Source organism: Carex rostrata, chromosome 20 (assembly GCF_964058835.1).
Source record: "Carex rostrata chromosome 20, lpCarRost1.2, whole genome shotgun sequence".
In the NCBI taxonomy this organism is placed as follows: Eukaryota; Viridiplantae; Streptophyta; class Magnoliopsida; order Poales; family Cyperaceae; genus Carex; species Carex rostrata.
This window is the reverse complement of record NC_135937.1, coordinates 6,268,419-6,286,580: the sequence shown is the minus strand read 5'-3', so window position 1 is coordinate 6,286,580 and position 18,162 is coordinate 6,268,419. Positions and strand designations below refer to the sequence as shown.

General features: G+C 33.2%; 2 protein-coding genes across 3 annotated transcripts; both read right to left on the bottom strand.

Annotated features, from left to right (window-relative positions):
- Window positions 1-727: 727 nt before the first annotated feature.
- Window positions 728-5,605, bottom strand: LOC144572591 (uncharacterized). Of its 2 annotated transcripts, none has more exons than XM_078322223.1 (7): window positions 5,296-5,605; window positions 3,795-4,084; window positions 3,308-3,583; window positions 2,728-2,967; window positions 1,837-2,115; window positions 1,428-1,491; window positions 728-1,143 (listed from the first exon to the last, which is right to left on the bottom strand). In XM_078322223.1, exons 1-7 carry the CDS (start codon window positions 5,462-5,464, stop codon window positions 944-946), a joined length of 1,518 nt encoding a protein of 505 aa, XP_078178349.1. In that variant the 5' UTR covers window positions 5,465-5,605; the 3' UTR covers window positions 728-943. The 2 variants fall into 2 exon arrangements, with proteins under 2 accessions (XP_078178349.1, XP_078178351.1); XM_078322225.1 differs by having other exon boundaries at window positions 728-1,137.
- Window positions 5,606-12,594: 6,989 nt separating this feature from the next.
- On the bottom strand, window positions 12,595-15,194 carry LOC144572755 (uncharacterized). Its single transcript, XM_078322429.1, has 2 exons — window positions 14,982-15,194; window positions 12,595-13,297 (listed from the first exon to the last, which is right to left on the bottom strand). The coding sequence occupies exons 1-2, from the start codon at window positions 15,110-15,112 to the stop codon at window positions 12,835-12,837; spliced, it is 594 nt and encodes a 197-aa protein (XP_078178555.1). The 5' UTR covers window positions 15,113-15,194; the 3' UTR covers window positions 12,595-12,834.
- Window positions 15,195-18,162: the final 2,968 nt, after the last annotated feature.

The following is an 18,162-nucleotide window of genomic DNA, read 5'->3' as shown; positions in this document are numbered from 1 at the left end:
TTTAAATTTAATGCAATTAATTTGATTGCTTTTAGTATTAAGAAATTAATTTCTGAAATGTATCAGTAAATATCAATTAATATTTTTGCCACGTGTCGGTTTGAAAGCAATTTTATATAATTTTTTTTTTATAAAATTATCATATATCTCTGAAATTACAATGAAATTGTGACGTAAATTTTAAAATTGAAATGCAATTACCAATGTTAGTATCATATTAGTGTGTTAGTAGGGGTGAAAATAGTGTGAAAAATTAAATATGGATATCTTATATTTAAATATTTGTGTGGATATGTATACTGATATGATTCGACGTTTCAATTATTTGTATCCGAATAGTAGATATATTTAGCGTAATTCGGATCAGCAATGGACCCTACTATAGACTGTTTTGTTTTCTGAACAGATTGATACACTTTCGTATTTTGAGCATAACATTCAAAGTAACGTGAAAATATGTAGCGCAACTTTCATGTTTTACCCGCGATCATTTTACTGATAAATGACAAGAAACATAACAGTCAGCTTTTGGGTATTCTTCGTTTCTTTGGCGCAACTTTATTCGCAAACGCCCGACTTTGGCACCTTGAACTGGATTTACTATAACCTTCAATCCAATTTATTATTATAATTATATTCGATCAAGTATGACTATTTTTAATGTGATTGAATCTTGGCGGTGTTATCAAGCATTTCCAGAAGAAAGAAAAAAGAACAGGATCACAACTACATAAAACACTATTAAATTACCTACTATAGCACACAAAATTACATGCTAGCAGAGTGGTTCTTTCTACAGAAACCAACCTTAAAAACACACTAAATCTACTACATCCCCGACTACACCTAATTTCTCTTGACTCCTACACTGGTTCAACATGTCTCATTAGTCATTACATTAATACTATGTACAGACATTAAACCAAATGAGATATTATACTATTTACCAGTTTATGCTTCCTGCGGATTTACTCCATATGCCAAAACAGACGGATACAAGGATTATGCACAGAGCAAATCGGGTACTGTACCAGATCGTACCAGTCCATACGCCTCCTTTGGGTTGAGGATCTCCTTTCTGGTACAACTTATCCCGTGACATCACCTCAGCTTTAGTTTTATCTGTTGGTGCACCATCTGGCCCTTGAATATTAAAGAGCACGCACATTAAACGCTTACTTTAATTAGTATCGAGCTATGTAAACCAAAACCTGACTGGTAAATTACCAAACATAGTTTTTAGTGAAAGTTTCATTCATGTTATAAGAGACATGTACTAGCCCATCTGGTACTAGCTTTATAACAGTTAGTATTATATCTTCAAGAAGAGTTTGCATTTAATATCAGCACCTCACGGGATTTGAAAACATAGTCAAGAAAAAATTGGAATAACTCGGGTTTCTTATATAAGGTTCCAAATCCATTACCGCTAATTGGAAGATCCTCGTGCTCATTTGCAAGAGAAGCATCACCACCGGTGGGTTGTAGTACCTGCATAGCACATACCATGAATTAATTCATCCAACTACAATACAAAAATAAATTTCAACCCCCAGTAGTTTCCACTATTTGCAAAATAAGATAATTCATAGTTTAAACTTCCAAGTATTGCATCATGTTGTCTCGAGAGTACAGGGCATGACTACTAAAAGATAATACATGATATAAATGACTTTGTTTGAAATTGTCTTCCTTTGGTCAGGGAAAAAAGTGATGCATACAAAAATAAACTATGAACCAGATTTTGCATTAACACGAGGGAGGCCCTAGATGAAAGGGTGTATAGAAATTGAAATTAAAAAAAAAAAAATGGTGCAAACTAGATGAAGTACTGACCTTGTCTTTTTTTCCATCAGTTATTGTGCAACTACCGCCCCACCATTCATTTATTAGAAGATAAAGTCTCCTCTTAGCAGTGCCTTGTAGTGTTTGCGGCAGGAATTGAAGGTTTTCATCTGTTGGCCGCTTCACACCACGGCCCAAAATAGTAATTCCAGTATCTTCTGTTAGAGCTCTGCTCTTTGTTATGTCATTAATTTCATCATTGGTATAGTCAACATCTTCACTTCCTAGCTGTTCATAAGGCCAATACATATCCTCGTTGACAGCACTATCCTGTAGGAAATTTAAAACAACAAATTTAGATTGTTAATATATTAATATGCAATAAAAAGAGTAAAGAATGAGGCAATGGTACTATGCATAGCGTGGATTAGTCCGTACTATGGATCAATATCTGTATATTTACAGTCCAAATAGTCGATCTGAACAGTTCAACATGATTTCCATATGAAAATGTACTTGTAGATTAAAACTTTACATTTTTTTTTTACTATTATTTTAGATAGGTAGAAAATCAATTGAATATCTAAAAATTCTAGACCATTCAAAATTAATGATATTCTACCTATCTAAAAAAAAATAGTACAAAAATTCTAAAAAATGTAAAATTTAGCCGGAAAGTACACTTTTATATGGAGATTATGTTGAATGGTTCAGATCAATTATTTGAACTTTGAAAACAATGATATTGGTCTATAGTACAGACCAATCCGCGCTATGCATAGTTCCATAGCCTCACTCAAATAAAAAAGTCATTGTAAGTTTCTTTACAACCATATGCTAATATGAAAAATGTAACAAAACCAAAAACTTGGATCTAAACATAATAATACACAAAATGTACCATGGGCAATCCTGGATCAACAAAAACACACAAACTCTGACCTGTTGATTTGTAGTTGAGTAGTTGGGTGGATTAGGAAGCTCTGAGTCCAACAAATTATCCACCAATTCAGGATTTGAGCAACTATCAAAATTAAGGAGCTTCATATAATCTTCTTGGTTTAGGTTGTTAGGAAATGGATGATCCGTGTATGGCCGCAATGGAGATGTCATACTGGGAAAACCATCCACCTCATCTAGCGGTATGTTTTGTAATTGCATAATCGCATCTTCTCGTGTGTCCTGGAAAGAAAATGCTTCTATTGGTTACAATAACATAAGGGGGAATTTCATGTGTGCTCTTCGAAGACCTGGAAATTACATATTTCCCTCTCTAAAATTCAATAATATCATATTTACCCCTCTAAATTCCAAAAACTCACAAATTTACTCAATTTATTGTCTTTTCTATTAAACTTAATTTAAAATTTATAAAGTACCATTTACCATTTATTAAAAAAATTTAAAATATGTAAGCATGTTTAAGAGAAATGATCAGTCTTCTAATTGGCTGGTTGTGAGGGCAAATGGTTCATTTTTTATATAAAGAAGAATATTTAAAAAATAAAAATTATCGCTTCACCTTTGATCCTTGATCAACAGCGCTAGGAGTTACCGTAGAAGATGTAACTGAATTGTTCGCCAAATCAGCGAGACATTCATCTGGGTGAGAAGGTTGTAATGTACTGCTAGTAAATTCAGACAAAGTTGGAGGTCCTTCTTGCAAATTTGGGACTGGTTGTACCTCATTTTGCCTCTCACTAACTGGAGAAGATATGATTTCATCGGTTTCATTTTCATCTTTCACGGGCGTTCTCTCTTCTTCTTTGTTGAATAGGCGGTAAAGGACATACCCACCCTGTATTAAAAAAAAAATTACATGTTTTGGAAAGTAACAAAATTTAGCAAACTACAGCTAAATTTTCTAAAATTTTCGATTAATTAAGCATCTCACATGTTATTCCACTAGTTACCTTCCAAACTGCTTCAGAGTGGTACCGACTATACCCTGTGATCATTGTCTGGTACATGGGAAAAGTAAAAATAGAAATTATAGGTAAAGATAGTACCTGATTGCCAGATTCATACTCAGGTTCAGTGGTACGGTACTCATGCATAATCCAACCGGTACGAATGCCACGGGGAGCCCGGCCCCTGTGAAAAACCAGAGTTTTCTTGATGCCTATAATGGTGGGTCTATTTTTCTCCCTGGACCTGGAGTGGATGATCCGGTCCTTGCCAGTTGCCTTCCAGTACCCTGCCCCAGTAGCCCGGTTTGACCGATGCCCATTTGGATACTTTCGGTCTCTGGCGCCAAAGAAGAACCATTCCTGATCGTCGGATTTTATTAGGGATTTACCTGTTTATAAAATATAAATTCAAAATGTGTTTAGAATGCACCAAAATAAGAAAATAATTTCCAACACAGTCAACTCTGCATCCAACAATTACCACTTTCACATAATTTCAATAAGCACCAACTATTGGATTATTGGTGAGTGTATGGATATATTTCATTGAACAATGATGTATATAATATTCCCACGGCTTTAATAAAATTTGGACGTATCTTTTCTGTTCTTCTTCCCAAGGTCGTATCAAACAAAACCGAGAAAAACAAATTTTAATTTCAAGTCCACATCAACTTGTTTTGGACACAATTAATTAAGTTTATCTTCCCAAGTTTAAGGACAGTTTAGTCATAATCATTTCTTAAAATAACCTTGTTCCAATGCTTGTCAATTGTTTGCAATACTGAGAAAGTGGTGGGCCAAACATAAAATGATTAGGAGTAACCATTTGGAATCAGAATCTGGGCATTCCAATTTCAATTCTTCTTTTGGACTAAATAAGGTGACAAAAAACAATTTACTAGCGTCTGGCGTCACCTCACACCATAGAGGATTTAGATTTGAAAATTGATTATTCTGATTCTATCAAGCAGGGCAACTGCAACTTTGATATGATTCCCACTGAAAAGAATCATTTTTGTCATAGCTGAAATGGAGACAGAATCAGTCTTTTAAACTTGTAAAAGAATATGTACAAAACTTTTGTAGTCAACATAAGCTTACTAAAAAATTGAACTAGAGTACAACCGTGATTTGATTCCAACTCCCACACCTTTTCAACAATAACAAAAAGGATGAACCTGATTTATTTTTTTCATTTCATTGAAAACTATGGCAAGCTGTTCAACTCCAACCCCCATATAATTATCAAACAGTATAACAAAAAACTGGTTCCAAGAAAAAATAAACTAATAAATAACAGCACGACAGCAGTGGTCAACACAATTGGACGGCTAGACCAGTCCAAAAATTGAAACAACTACCTTAGTCTATAGTACAGAAAAAAAAATAATAATACTCGTATGAAAGAACAAAGGAAATACTTGCCGGAATTATTAGAGATAGAAATTAGAAATTTTAACTAGATTCTGAGTGAACAAGTGGCAGGGAGCTAAAGTGGGTAGAATCAGAATCAGATCCGGTATCATATCAATCTTTCTGATTCGAAAATTTTGACATCAGAAAATAAAAATGAAGTGAAATGAGGGGAAGTTGGTACCTGGGAGATCCCAGGGCTCACATTTGGACAAGTCGACCTCGGGGATGACGTGGACATCAGGAGAACCGTTGCCGGTGATCTTGCTCTTCAGGTAGTGATTAACAAGCTCCTCATCTGTGGGTCTGAATCGGAACCCTAGCGGCAACGATTCCATCTCAACCACAGTCATCGTCTCTGTCGGAGAAAAGGGAGTGAAGTGGGGAAATAGAGAATAATAATTGAATAAAAAAGTTAAGGGGTTTGATTGCAAGCAAGAGGTTTAATCGATCGTCCTTCTCGTTCCATTGGTAAAGTAAAAACTAAAAAAGGTATTTTGGTCTACTCAACTGACCAGACTAAAAAGGTGTATTTATATATAAAGAGTTTGCTTTAAGATTCGTACCTGATTAAAATGGACAGTTCAGATTTCATTTGACACTGTCAGGTATTGCACTGGTAGCCAAGTGCCAACAGAAGTACATGTCAATTCAATTCATATTCGTATAATCGTATACTCTGCACTCAAAAGGGAATCTTTTGAGTTATGCATCTCTACCATCCGATCTGTTTCATGATTCGTATAAACTAGATCTGCACTAATTTTAAAAAATTAGTTCTATTTAAAATCAGACGGTTGAGATTATTAACTTAAAAGATTCCCTTTTGAGTTAATGCAGAGGATATCCGATTGCTTTGTGGATTTGATGTATCCTACAAGGCAAAGGAAGCGTGACCGTCCCATGATGTTAGATGTTAGATGTTAGATCCTCAGCAGCCCAGCCCAGCAGAGTTGAATTAGTTTTCTTATGAACTGTGTCACCTCATGTCGTGTCCATAGAAAGCGTATTATCTGTGGAGTCATTTTGTACGGAGCTTTTAATCTGGTCCGTTCATTTTGGATTGGGCGGACCTGATTAAAAGCTCCGCAAATTTTAAGAATTTTTTTTTTTCAATTCGGGCAAGATCTGATATGTTTCGTCTGATCCGAAACGAACGAATTAGATTAAAAGCTCCGCACAGAACAACTCCGCAGAAGATACTATTTTGTGCTCGTGCTCGTGCTCGTGCCCGCATGATGTATTTGGTACACGTGACGTGCCAACACAATAAAGAGTCCAGTTACGTCAAAACGTGTGGAATTTGGATTTTTTTTTTTATTAAAGGACTCCGACTCCGATACATCTTTAATATTTTTAAATGTTATTCTCAAGAATTGAATCTATATGAGATGAAATTTGTGTCAATGTACTGAGAAATTAATTTTCACTTAGATCATTAAATATGAAATAGTTAGACTGATCTAAATTATAGATAAATTAACTTTAGGTCAGTCTGGGTTAACTTAACTCAGACATTCTTAATTTTAAATATCCACCAAACAAAAATTATTCAAATCAATGTAATTTCAGATAACCAACTTACCTCTCTTTTTAATTTAAAGCTTCACCTAAAAATCTCCTTAATTGCATTTTAAAAAAAATAAGCACTGCGCTTTCAAAAAAAGTTGGGTTATCTCCGTATGACCCAACTTTTGTTGAATTCGTATCCTCTGTGATATCTCAAACTTTGCGTGACTTTATGGAAAATCTCAATCGTTTAAATACGTTCTTCACGAATCTCAAAGCACACATAATACTGATCCCTACATCACCCCGAATAGGCACTGGACACGTCGGTCACGCAAAAGTTGAGATATCTCAGAGGATTCGCACTCACTTTTGTTTCCGTCCAACATGAACAGTCAGTAGCTTGTGATATGTTTTTTTTTTTTTTTAAAGTCATTTGATTGGCAAAAGTAGTGATGGAAGGGGAGTCAGTTACGTAACTAGTTGTCTTTTTAAGACCGAGATTTTTATTAATACCTCAAAAAATAAAATAAAATTATCAAATATGTCCTCACATTGAAATTATTTTTAAAAATGCCATGACCATCCAAACATGAGGCGGTCAACTTAAACCGTCCCACATTTGAGCAGTCAGCCTTTTTTATTTTGACCAAACTTCCCAGTGACACGGTCAACTACAGTAACTTTTTTTATAGATATTTTCATATGTTTACCAAAGATTATAAGACAAAGTTAACATGAGTTTCCATTATGCTCAAAGTCCAAACAGTCAAAATTTTATAGTGATTGTATGAATTATTATTTTTCAATTTTATTATTATATAAATTAATAAGCTAAAAATCAATGTTCAAAATTTATTTATTCAATATATTTTTGAAAATTCTTGATACCGATCAAAATAAAATCGAAATGTTGTAATTTTTTAAAGTGAATGCTGATGCGCTTAGGATATAAGTTATGAACAATATATCATCGATGATCACATGTTCTGTTGTTTTTATCACAAAGCTAACCAGAGGACAGAAATTAGAACTGTCACTGGTAAAGGCAAATTAAAAAATCACACTTAATTGAATACAGCTCATGAGCAGTACAAATTTCTAAAAGTAATTATAACATAATTTTGCACAATTAACGGGGGTCCAATAGCATTAATTACACAAGATTTTTTATAATTAAGGTCCTCTCCGAAAGCGTCGGATACTCGGATTACATGGAAATATATTTGTGGCTTTTTTATCCAGTGAATAAAGTTTCTCAAACACTGTTCAGAAATATTTTTATTCTAGCGCTGTTGATTTGTATTCTTCCATCAAACCTCATCTTACACAAAATTAGTTCTGTTCCCATTAATTGGTTCGTCTCTCCCTTTATTTTAAAAAAATTGAGCAAAATGAAAACTCATGTTAACTCTGTCTTATAATCTTGATAAACATATGAAAATATTAAGATCTGTAAAAAGATAATAATAGTAATGTAGCTGACCGTCTTCCCGCTGGGCAATTTGATAAAAAAAAATAAAAAAAAATAAAAAAAATAAGAAGAAGCTGACCGCCCAAACGCGGTCAGGGCATTTTTAAAAATAATTTCAATGCGAGGGCATATTTGATGATTTTGTTATTTTTTAGGGTATTAATAAAAATCTCGGCTTTAAAGACTTGCTTCGCAACATTTTTATTAAAGAAAAAACAAGAAGAAGAGAGAGAAGGGAGAGCCTGACTGCACCTGGCTAATGCCAGTTGCTTCAAAATCAATTTTTTTTAGAGAGAATGTAGGAGAGCGGAAGTAAGTTGCATGTGTAAATTTATGAGACCGAATCGTCTGCTCCCAGAGTCACTGCGGATGAGCTCAAATTTAAAAATAGTAACAATAATTAAATCCTTTAACAGTAATCGGTCCTACTCCGCAGTGACACTGGGGGCAGAAATTTCCTGCACCTCGCGGCAGGATGTTCGGTCTCTAAACTTAGAGATATCCGACATTTTTATTTTTACCCAAATTTTAAAACATTTTAATAAAAATAACCAGCTTTTTGAAAAAATTTTAAAAATACCCAAAGTGCGGAAAAATTCCGCACCCCAGAATAAAAATTCGGGAGTGCGGAAAAATTCCGCACCCGGGAATAAAAATTCGGGAGTGCGGAAAAATTCCGCACCCCGGAATAAAAATTCGGGAGTGCGGAAAAATTCCGCACCCGGGAATAAAAAATCGGGAGTGCGGAAAAATTCCGCACCCCGGAATAAAAATTCGGGAGTGCGGAAAAATTCCGCAACCCGGAATAAAAATTCGGGAGTGCGGAAAAATTCCGCACCCCGGAATAAAAATTCGGGAGTGCGGAAAAATTTCGCACCCCGGAATAAAATTGTTTAGACCTTTGGATTAAATTCAGCACGGATCTTAAAGCACCCAATTATTCCCCTGAATAAATCCAGCATGGATCTGGAGTGCAGCAAAATTTGAATGGTGGAGATTTTCCAAAGAATCAAGTGATTCATTGATTGATATATATATGGTGCGAATTGCACCTGACGGGAAGCAAACAGTAAATTTTTTTAATTAACATTGTTATAAATTTTTCTTCTATATATGAGTTTCAAAGTTTAATATTTCATATCATGTAATTATTCACAAATCATTCTTCAATTCAGAACTCGAATCGAGGCTTCGTAAAATTTCCATAATGTTGTATGAATATTTTCAAGTATTTATAATTTGATTTTAGAATCCGAAAAATTCGATATCAATTAGTATGTATGTATATACATACATACATATATATATATATATATATATATATAGAGTACGGCTAACGCGCTTCCTCTAGCATATGGGCCGAAATGCTTACGGTAGAAATTTGAAATTTCAAAATCCAAAAAGTCGATCTGAACCGTTCATCTCCTTCTCCGTATTAATATCTGCTTGGAGACCAAATTTTACATTTTTCTGAAATTTTTTACTATTTATTAAGCCACTTTGAAAATCGCTGATCCAATGGTTTTACTGTTTTGTTAAGCCACCGTTGGATCAGCGATTTTCAAAGTGGCTTAATAAATAGTAAAAAATTTCAGAAAAATGTAAAATTTGGTCTCCAAGCAGATATTAATATGGAGAAGGAGATGAACGGTTCAGATCGACTTTTTGGATTTTGAAATTTCAAATTTCCACCGGAAGCATTTCGGCCCATATGCTAGAGAAAGCGCGTTAGCCATACTCTATATATATATATATATATATATATAGAGTTAGGCTGGGGTGCTATGGATAGCATAGTGGCCTCTATGCTACGGCTCAATATTCGAGTTTTCAAAATCCAAACGGTCGATCCGAACCGTTCATCTTATTCTCCATATTAATATCTGCTTGGAGACCAAATTTTATAATTTTCTGAATTTTTTTACTATTTATTAAGCCACTTTGAAAATCGCTAATCCAACGGTTTTACTGTTTTGTGCAGCCACCGTTGGATCAACAATTTTGTAAAATACTTAATAAATAGTAAAAAAATTCAGAAAAATGTAAAATTTGGTCTACAAGCAGATATTAATATGGAGAATAAGATGAACGGTTCGGATCGACCGTTTGGATTTTGAAAACTCGAATATTGAGCCGTAGCATAGAGGCCACTATGCTATCCATAGCACCCCAGCCTAACTCTATATATATATATATATAAAGTCAAATATCTATAATTCATAAATGAACGAAATTTGTAACTTTTATATAATCTTATTCGTATGAGAATTTTGTATATTTATTCTCCTAATTAGAACTCTTATTTATTTATTTCTCTACACGAATTATTTAATTTTCTATTCTAAATTTTACGAACTTGTAACGAATTTTCGATTTATGAATCTCATGGATAATTATAAATTATTATAGGTACTATACTTTATTTTTTTTTAAATCTCAAATTTTAATATACATAATTTCATAATTTATTGATATTTCGAAATTTTTAGATTCATTTAAATTGATAATAAAATTTCTAAACGATCATTTGGTTTAATTAGTAAAATTTTAAATTAGCACGATTAATATTTATTTAAAATTTTGGGATATAACAATAACTCAAAATTTTCACGGAAAAATCACGGACAGGGAGGGAGAGGAGAGAAAGAGAGAAGGGAGAGAGGATTAATTGGGTGCTTCAAGATCCGTGCTGGATTTAATCCGAAGGTCTAAACAATTTTATTCCGGGGTGCGAAATTTTTGCGCACTCCCGAATTTTTATTCCGGGGTGCGGAATTTTTGCGCACTCCCGAATTTTTATTCCGGGGTGCGGAATTTTTCCGCACTCCCGAATTTTTATTCCCGGGTGCGGAATTTTTCCGCACTCCCGAATTTTTATTCCGGAGTGCGGAATTTTTCCGCACTTTGGGTATTTTTAATTTTTTTTTAAAAAGCTGGTTATTTTTATTAAAATGTTTTAAAATTTGGGTAAAAATAAAAATGTCGGTAGAGATATCGCGGCTGTTCACCTTCAGTTTTGAATATAAAGGATGTGAACTTTTTTCTCTCTCCTCTCTTGTCTTCACGTTCCTTTTTGTCGCTTAGCTGTCTGTGAAGCGCAGTCTATGAAAGATTTAGTTCGATACTTTCATTATAAGTAGGAAACAGTGCAATAAAAAGGTAATGACTAAATTTTTTTTTGATTGATTGTTCATTTTATTCCATTGCATAAGATTAAGCGCAACAAGTAATTATATTGTTAAGATTTTTGTACAAAAGAATTATTACTATAATAGTTAGCTTAAGTGCTAAGGCAAGAGAGGCAAAGGTGCATCAAGGGCAGCCTAGGTTTGGCGTAGACTGTGACTTGAGCTTCCTTTACTTGTGTCGAGTTCTCTAAACCTACTATGTAATAATGCTGCATTTTCTTCGCCTCTTGTAAACGAATTACAAAGTTGATATGAGTTAATTTTTAGAGTGAGTCTATGGTACTATGCATATCACGGGTTGCTACCGTGCTACGGCTCTATATTTGAGTTTTTAAATTCTAACGGTCGATCCGAACCGTTCATCTTGTTCTCCATATTAATGTGTTTGGAGACCAAATTTTACATTTTTTTAATTTTTTTTACTATTTTTTTAGATATTTAGAAAATCACTTGATCTGAAAATTCTGAACCATCCAAAAACAGTGATTTCCAGTAAATCTAAAAAAATAGTAAAAAAAATTTTAAAAATGTAAAATTTGGTCTCCAAACACATATTAATATGGAGAACAAGATGAACGGTTCGGATCGACCGTTAGAATTTGAAAACTCGAATATAAAGCCGTAGCACGGTGCCAAATCGTAATATGCATAGTACCATAGACTCACTCTAATTTTTATGTGTGCGGAGAAAATAATATATATCATATTTAGCCATTTTATTATTTACTTATTAATTTTTTATTTTAAATAATTGAAAGATATTTAAATTATGAAAATCTTTCTATAGTACATTTCGCTATTGGTAAGCTCCTAGGCTCCCAACCAAATTGTTTGTGAGAAATTATTGTTTTTAAATTATAATCAGGGATTTTACTTCTTGTAATTTCTACTTGTAGAGGGCAATTATTTGAGTTCACTATTGATGCTTTTCAACTAATTGCGTAGTTTATGGAAAAAAAGAGAGGGAAAAACTAGTTTAAAGGCAAGGTGATATACGCTATGGACTAGTTTTAAAAAAGTACAAGGTCAATAAGAAACTGTAACATTATCTTCATTTTTCTTCTTCTTCAAAAAAAAAAAAATACCAGTCTGTAGACATAGTCACATACACATCTCACTCACACACTTTCAAATTTATGTTCCAATTCACTGAGACTAAAATTTTATCAAGTAAAAAAATATTGAATAGCCTCTCAAATAAGAAAAGAAACACATAACATTCACATAATAACAAGATGGCATCAAAATGCATAAGCACCTTTAGTTACTTATCCAACTTGTTATCAAAGGTAACAAATATCCAAACACATTGTGATGTGACATGATCTTACCATATTACAAGATGGTTATATTATTATTCTTTGAATCAAACCACAAAAAAAGAGTTAAAGCAAAAATCAGGCAAAAAACGAAGCAGTGAAGGCCTGTAAATGTACAAACACCAAAAGGAAATCTAATATCCCTGATTTTTCATGGCCTAAACTAATCCCAAAAAGAAATTAATTATCCATTACATTGTTCACATTTTATTGCACCCCCCTCCTAAAAAACCTTATGGTTGCATCATCCATTGGGCTATATCTTTACGGAAAACGCCCTCAGTAAGCCCTTTCCTCTCCGCACCCAACCTAGAGACACTAGCATGCGGTGACACAGAGAGGTGCCTAAACGGGTTACAATTTGTACCACTTAATCTCCCTTGCCTCATGATATGAGTAATGGGCACACTAGACAAAAAATTTGACCTAATATTCAAAGGTGCAAACAGAACCTTCCCATTGGACGATGAGTCGGGCGGAACTTTGGAAATCGTGCTGGGTTTTTGCACCTTGAGATGAGATGAGACGGGTTTAGAGGATGGTGGGAGTTGATGATGTGGCCTTATCTGAGCCGACGGTTTCATCCGGTCAAGCCATCGAAGGATGATGCTGCCCAGGTTGCGACCGGCCTCAAGATCTCTCTCTTGTATTTTTTTGTGCACTGATACTGCCACATTAAACACATCCCGTGTGCGCCTGCAGGGTACAAGTAGCATTTTCTAAATATAAGTAATATGATATAAGCATATAATTCTTCTTTAGATAACTTAGAAATAACTTGCTAGTTACTACAGATTAATAAGCTGGAAAGAATTATATGCAAACTGGTTTTGTACAATTAATATTATTATGGCCCTTGCGCCTGCTATTGCTGCAGCAAAATATTTAGATACCACTATATTTGATACGACATAGATGCCAGATATGCTTGGGTAGGACATAGAACATTCAATTCTTGTCCCGACATATCATCTCCAAGATTGAAGTTAATTGAAAGGAAATAAAGAATGAGGCTATGGTAATATGCATATTACACAACTGCCGCACTATGGACTTGTATCTCCGTTTTTAAAGTCCAAACAGTCGATTTGAACCATTCAACATGATCTTCATATGAAAATGTACTTGTAGACCAAATTATACATTGTTTAGAACTTTTTTACTATTTTTTTAGATAGGTAGAAAATTACTTCATTTGAAAATTCTGGACCATCCAAAAGCAGTAATATTCTACCTATCTAAAAAAATAGTAAAAAAATTCTAAAAAAATGTAAAATTTGGTCTGCAGGTACATTTTCTTATGGAGATCATGTTTAAAGGTTCGGATAGACTGTTTGAACTTTGAAAATAGAAACATGGATCCATAGCACGGGTTGATCCCTAATATGCATATTATCATAGCCTCCCTCATAAAACATTTTTCCAGAAATAACCTTGACAAGGAAGAAATATTAACACCACAGAAAATGAACAACATCCCTGTAATACTTCTAATTTGTCATAATTTATGCTCTCCTTACGAAAAAGTATGTACAGATATCAATTATTTTCTACAGTACAGATATATATGCATCCAACTGCCTTACTGCCTGGCCTCCAACAAACCCAAGAGAAACTACCAGTTTTTGATAAAATATAAAAAAAAAAAAAAAAAAAAAAAACTAGTAAACCTTAAACGAGCCTCAAATGACATTGTTCACTAAATGGTGACTCACTACTGGTACACAGCCAGTGCTGATATTGATGAGGCAGTACAGCAATCCCTTGCTTCTGAAATTAGTTTTTTAACTTATTCACCCATCCGAGCTCTCAAATTAATTTATTAACTTACTCAATGTACCAGAATCAACTCTCTGGTGAGTTAGTCCAGTAGTTTCCATACATTAAACTTGAGTATACTAATCTAATGGAAACCAACTAAATCAAGAAAATATTATAGTAGAGATTAACATAGAACATGACCAGAGATAAACCTCTCTTGAATAAGCTCTTGTAGAAACCAATACACAAATCCATGTCTTGAACAGTAGGGAGACTTGTTAGTAGGGATTATGGTGACAATTGAAGTTTTCTGGTTTTTACAAAAGTAATCCCTAAAAAATAAGAAGGGCCTAATTACAAAAAAAACAAAGAAACCTTGCACTAAATAACACAATTTATAGCTAAATCCTCCAAGTTGACAAGCACAGATCCAAATTACACGGATCTTTTACATTAAATCACAAATGAAAGAACAATTAACAAATACAGCAATTTAATTATTGACCATTACAATCTATTTTTCAATAAATTGACAATGAAGGATACATACAATGTCAATTCCACAAAACAAAAAACTGAAATCTCTTACAATTCAACAATAAGCGACAGATTATCATACCTATATACAAAATCGCGAATCCTGGGATGGTTGGGTCCGATAAGGCGGCGCTGGATCCTAAGCGCTAGCTTATATGTACGCTTCAGCCCCAGGAAATACGCTGTTATCGCTGTCATTTCCCATAGCACCATCTCTATCTCTAGTAGCCTCTCCCTCTCGGTTTCTCTCTCTCTCTCTCTCTGGTAAAAGGAAAAAAAAATTGAGGAGCTCGAGGAAGAGAGAGGGTTTAAACGAGGAATTCATATCACCTAAGGTACCTCAATTTTTAAAATTGAATCCAGTCCGTTCGTTATTTACCAACATGAATATTGAAGGTGGTCCATGCATTATAGGTTTGGTCGGATTGGCCCAGATTCTGATCGGACGGTTCGTATTGAAACTTTAATGGTACATTACCCCAGGGGATCGGGAGTGTTAAAACGAGAGAATACTTGTAGTATCGACTAAAAAGATGCGATGCTTGGAGAAGGGTTCCGGATCTTATTTTCTGGTAGACGAATAAAACTTGGATCCGAATACATTTATCGGGCTTTGACTTTTAAAGGCTAGTGGACTTGTCGTAGAAGAAAGTAAACTTCTGTGCACCAATTTCAAAGGCGAGATTAGAATATCTTAGGCCTACGGGCTTCTCTTCAAAAAAAAAAGAGAGGGAGAGAGATAGAATATCTTTATAGAGCAATGCTTTTGTACACCATAGTTACTAACGAATAGTTTGATTTTAATATTCAATTTATTGGAGTAAAAAATTCGTAACTCGTGACCGGAGGATCTTACTTTCGCGTCTTACGGCCTGAAATGGGAGTTTAAAGCATGGGCCCTAGGTATAAAATGGGGTTGGACTTGTCACTAGTATAATTCGGATATAATTCGAAAATAATTCGGTGCAATAAAAAAAAAAACAAAAAATCTCAAAAAAAAATTTATAAAAAAAAAAAGAAAATTTGCATTTTTTCTGGATTTTTCTTGCGAATAATTTATAAAATATATTATACGTTTTTTTTTTTTGCGTTTTATTCAGAGTTTGGTTCAAAAATATCAAAAAAACAAATAAAACGCGAATTATTCGTGTATATAGTTACTATGTTGTACACCACGTTTTACAATAAATTTTTTTTTATATAACAATGAAATTAAAGTATCTTTAATAGAGCAATGCTTCTATACTCCACATTTTATGAGATAAATCAATAATTAAATATTATCCAATCAGCAAATTAACAAATTATTAAGAATATTTTTTTTCTAAATATAAAAAGGAAACGTTGTCATCTTACGCATTTAAATTTTAGCATTAAATCTACACCCAAGTAGAATATATATATATATTTTTTTAAATTGGATGTACGTTAAAACCACCTCGTTTATAAATAGAAAAAGGTAGCGATTCAATTTACAATTACCATCAATTTGAGATATGTTGTAGCTGTACTCCGCTAATTTTTAAGACCAGAGTTTGAACTAAGAATTCAAATTTGATCCGTTTGTAATATTTGACTTCACTCAAAAATCTAAACTCGTATTAGCCTCGCCTACTATTAGGCGAGCTAGCGTCAGTGCGTACGTAACCTATTGAAATAAAAAAAAAATTAAAATTTAAAAAAAAAAACATGATTTGCAATAATTGCCTAATGACATTTTCTAAAAAACTTTTTCTACGTACCTTTATTCCAAGAAGTATAGTTTTCTTTTCAGGGGTGCAAACGAATTGGATATTATACGTCTGTATTTAGATCCGATTCGATAATTAGATATGGATATTTGATATTCGAATATTCATACAGATATGAATATAGTTTTGAATTTCATTTATATATTTACAGATATTTGATCCGTATCCATATTTGTACGTATCCGTCTAATATCTGATCAGTATCTATATCCGAAAAATAAAAAAAGCAGATACGAATATAATTTTACCACTATCCGATCCATTTGCACCCTTATTTCTTTGTGTCATTTCAAACTATTTGTATATTTTAACTAGGTTATTCGTATTTGGTAAACCAAAACCTAAAATAAAACAATTGGATTGGATAATAGCGTTTAGTATAGTAATTAAGAAATTTCTTTTTAATATGGAATATGGCATGTTTAAAATTTACGTACACATTTTTTTTTTTGCCAAGAACAAATTAAGTAAAAATGGTTAAAATTTAAAAGGCTTCATATTTACTTGCTCTCTAGGTGTCATTAGAGACAACAAATTAGTCTTTAGTCTAATGATAAAGAGTTAAAGACAATGTACTCTGTATAGAAAGTCGTATGTTCGAAATTCAGAAGAAACAATTATTTATGAATATTAAATAATTTGATTGCTTAACCTCCAACTTTAACTTAAAAAATACATAGTGATTACATAATGCACATATAATATTTGCATCATGAATATTTGATACACGGTTGTCTATTTAATTATTTTTTTTAGAAATTTGTTTAGAGATGAAGATTTGAGATGCAAGTGTACTCCTAATAAATATTACAGGGCAACAAATTTCTTGTCCAAATAATTTTAGAATTACTTTTGGGACATAAAAGAAAATTACATCTTTTTGGACTAACATTAGTTCTCGAGAAATTTAGATATATGTCCATAATAACTTCTTAATTTACATATTTGCCCATCAAAACTTCAAAATTAATTATTTTTCCATCTAAATTCACTTATATTATTAGTTCTTAAGATAATCACTTAAAAATAAAGATTAATGTTAATAAAAAATTAAAAGACAGTTTTACCCTTACTACATTAACTCTCCTGTGAATATTGAAAGAGGAGTAGAACTAGGGTGCTCTTAAGCTCACCAAAGTTTTGGTGAGCTTAACTCTAAAACTCATCAAATCGATTTCAAATGACGAATCCGAACCGTTGAAATCCGCCTACCCCTAAAGTTTGTAAGCTGATGAGTGTAGTGCCCACTGCTGCGTTGATTGGATGAAGAAATTTTGGTCTCAATATATAAAACAAAGGTGTTATGAACTTTGAAAATTAAAATATAAAGACATTGGAACCCTCTTATGTTAATATATGCAAGTTCAAATAATAATTTCTTCAGTAAATTTGAATGGCCCGTGAAAGACAAAGAACTGCATGGAGATGAAACTATGTGAAATTGGAACATAAATTCTATCTTCTTCTTTTTATTTTAAATACAAAGAAAATTTACCTCTGCTTGGATCTGAG

Coding starts and splice junctions, on each gene's coding strand:
- LOC144572591 (XM_078322223.1), bottom strand. CDS start 5,464: ATGACTGTGGTTGAGATGGAATCGTTGCCGCTAGGGTTCCGATTCAGA. Junction 2,968..3,307: donor CTGTTGATCAAGGATCAAAG/GTGAAGCGATAA, acceptor TTTTCTTTCCAG/GACACACGAGAAGATGCGAT. Junction 1,144..1,427: donor CGAGGATCTTCCAATTAGCG/GTAATGGATTTG, acceptor TTAATATTCAAG/GGCCAGATGGTGCACCAACA.
- LOC144572755 (XM_078322429.1), bottom strand. CDS start 15,112: ATGGTGCTATGGGAAATGACAGCGATAACAGCGTATTTCCTGGGGCTG. Junction 13,298..14,981: donor ATTCGCGATTTTGTATATAG/GTATGATAATCT, acceptor TGTACCCTGCAG/GCGCACACGGGATGTGTTTA.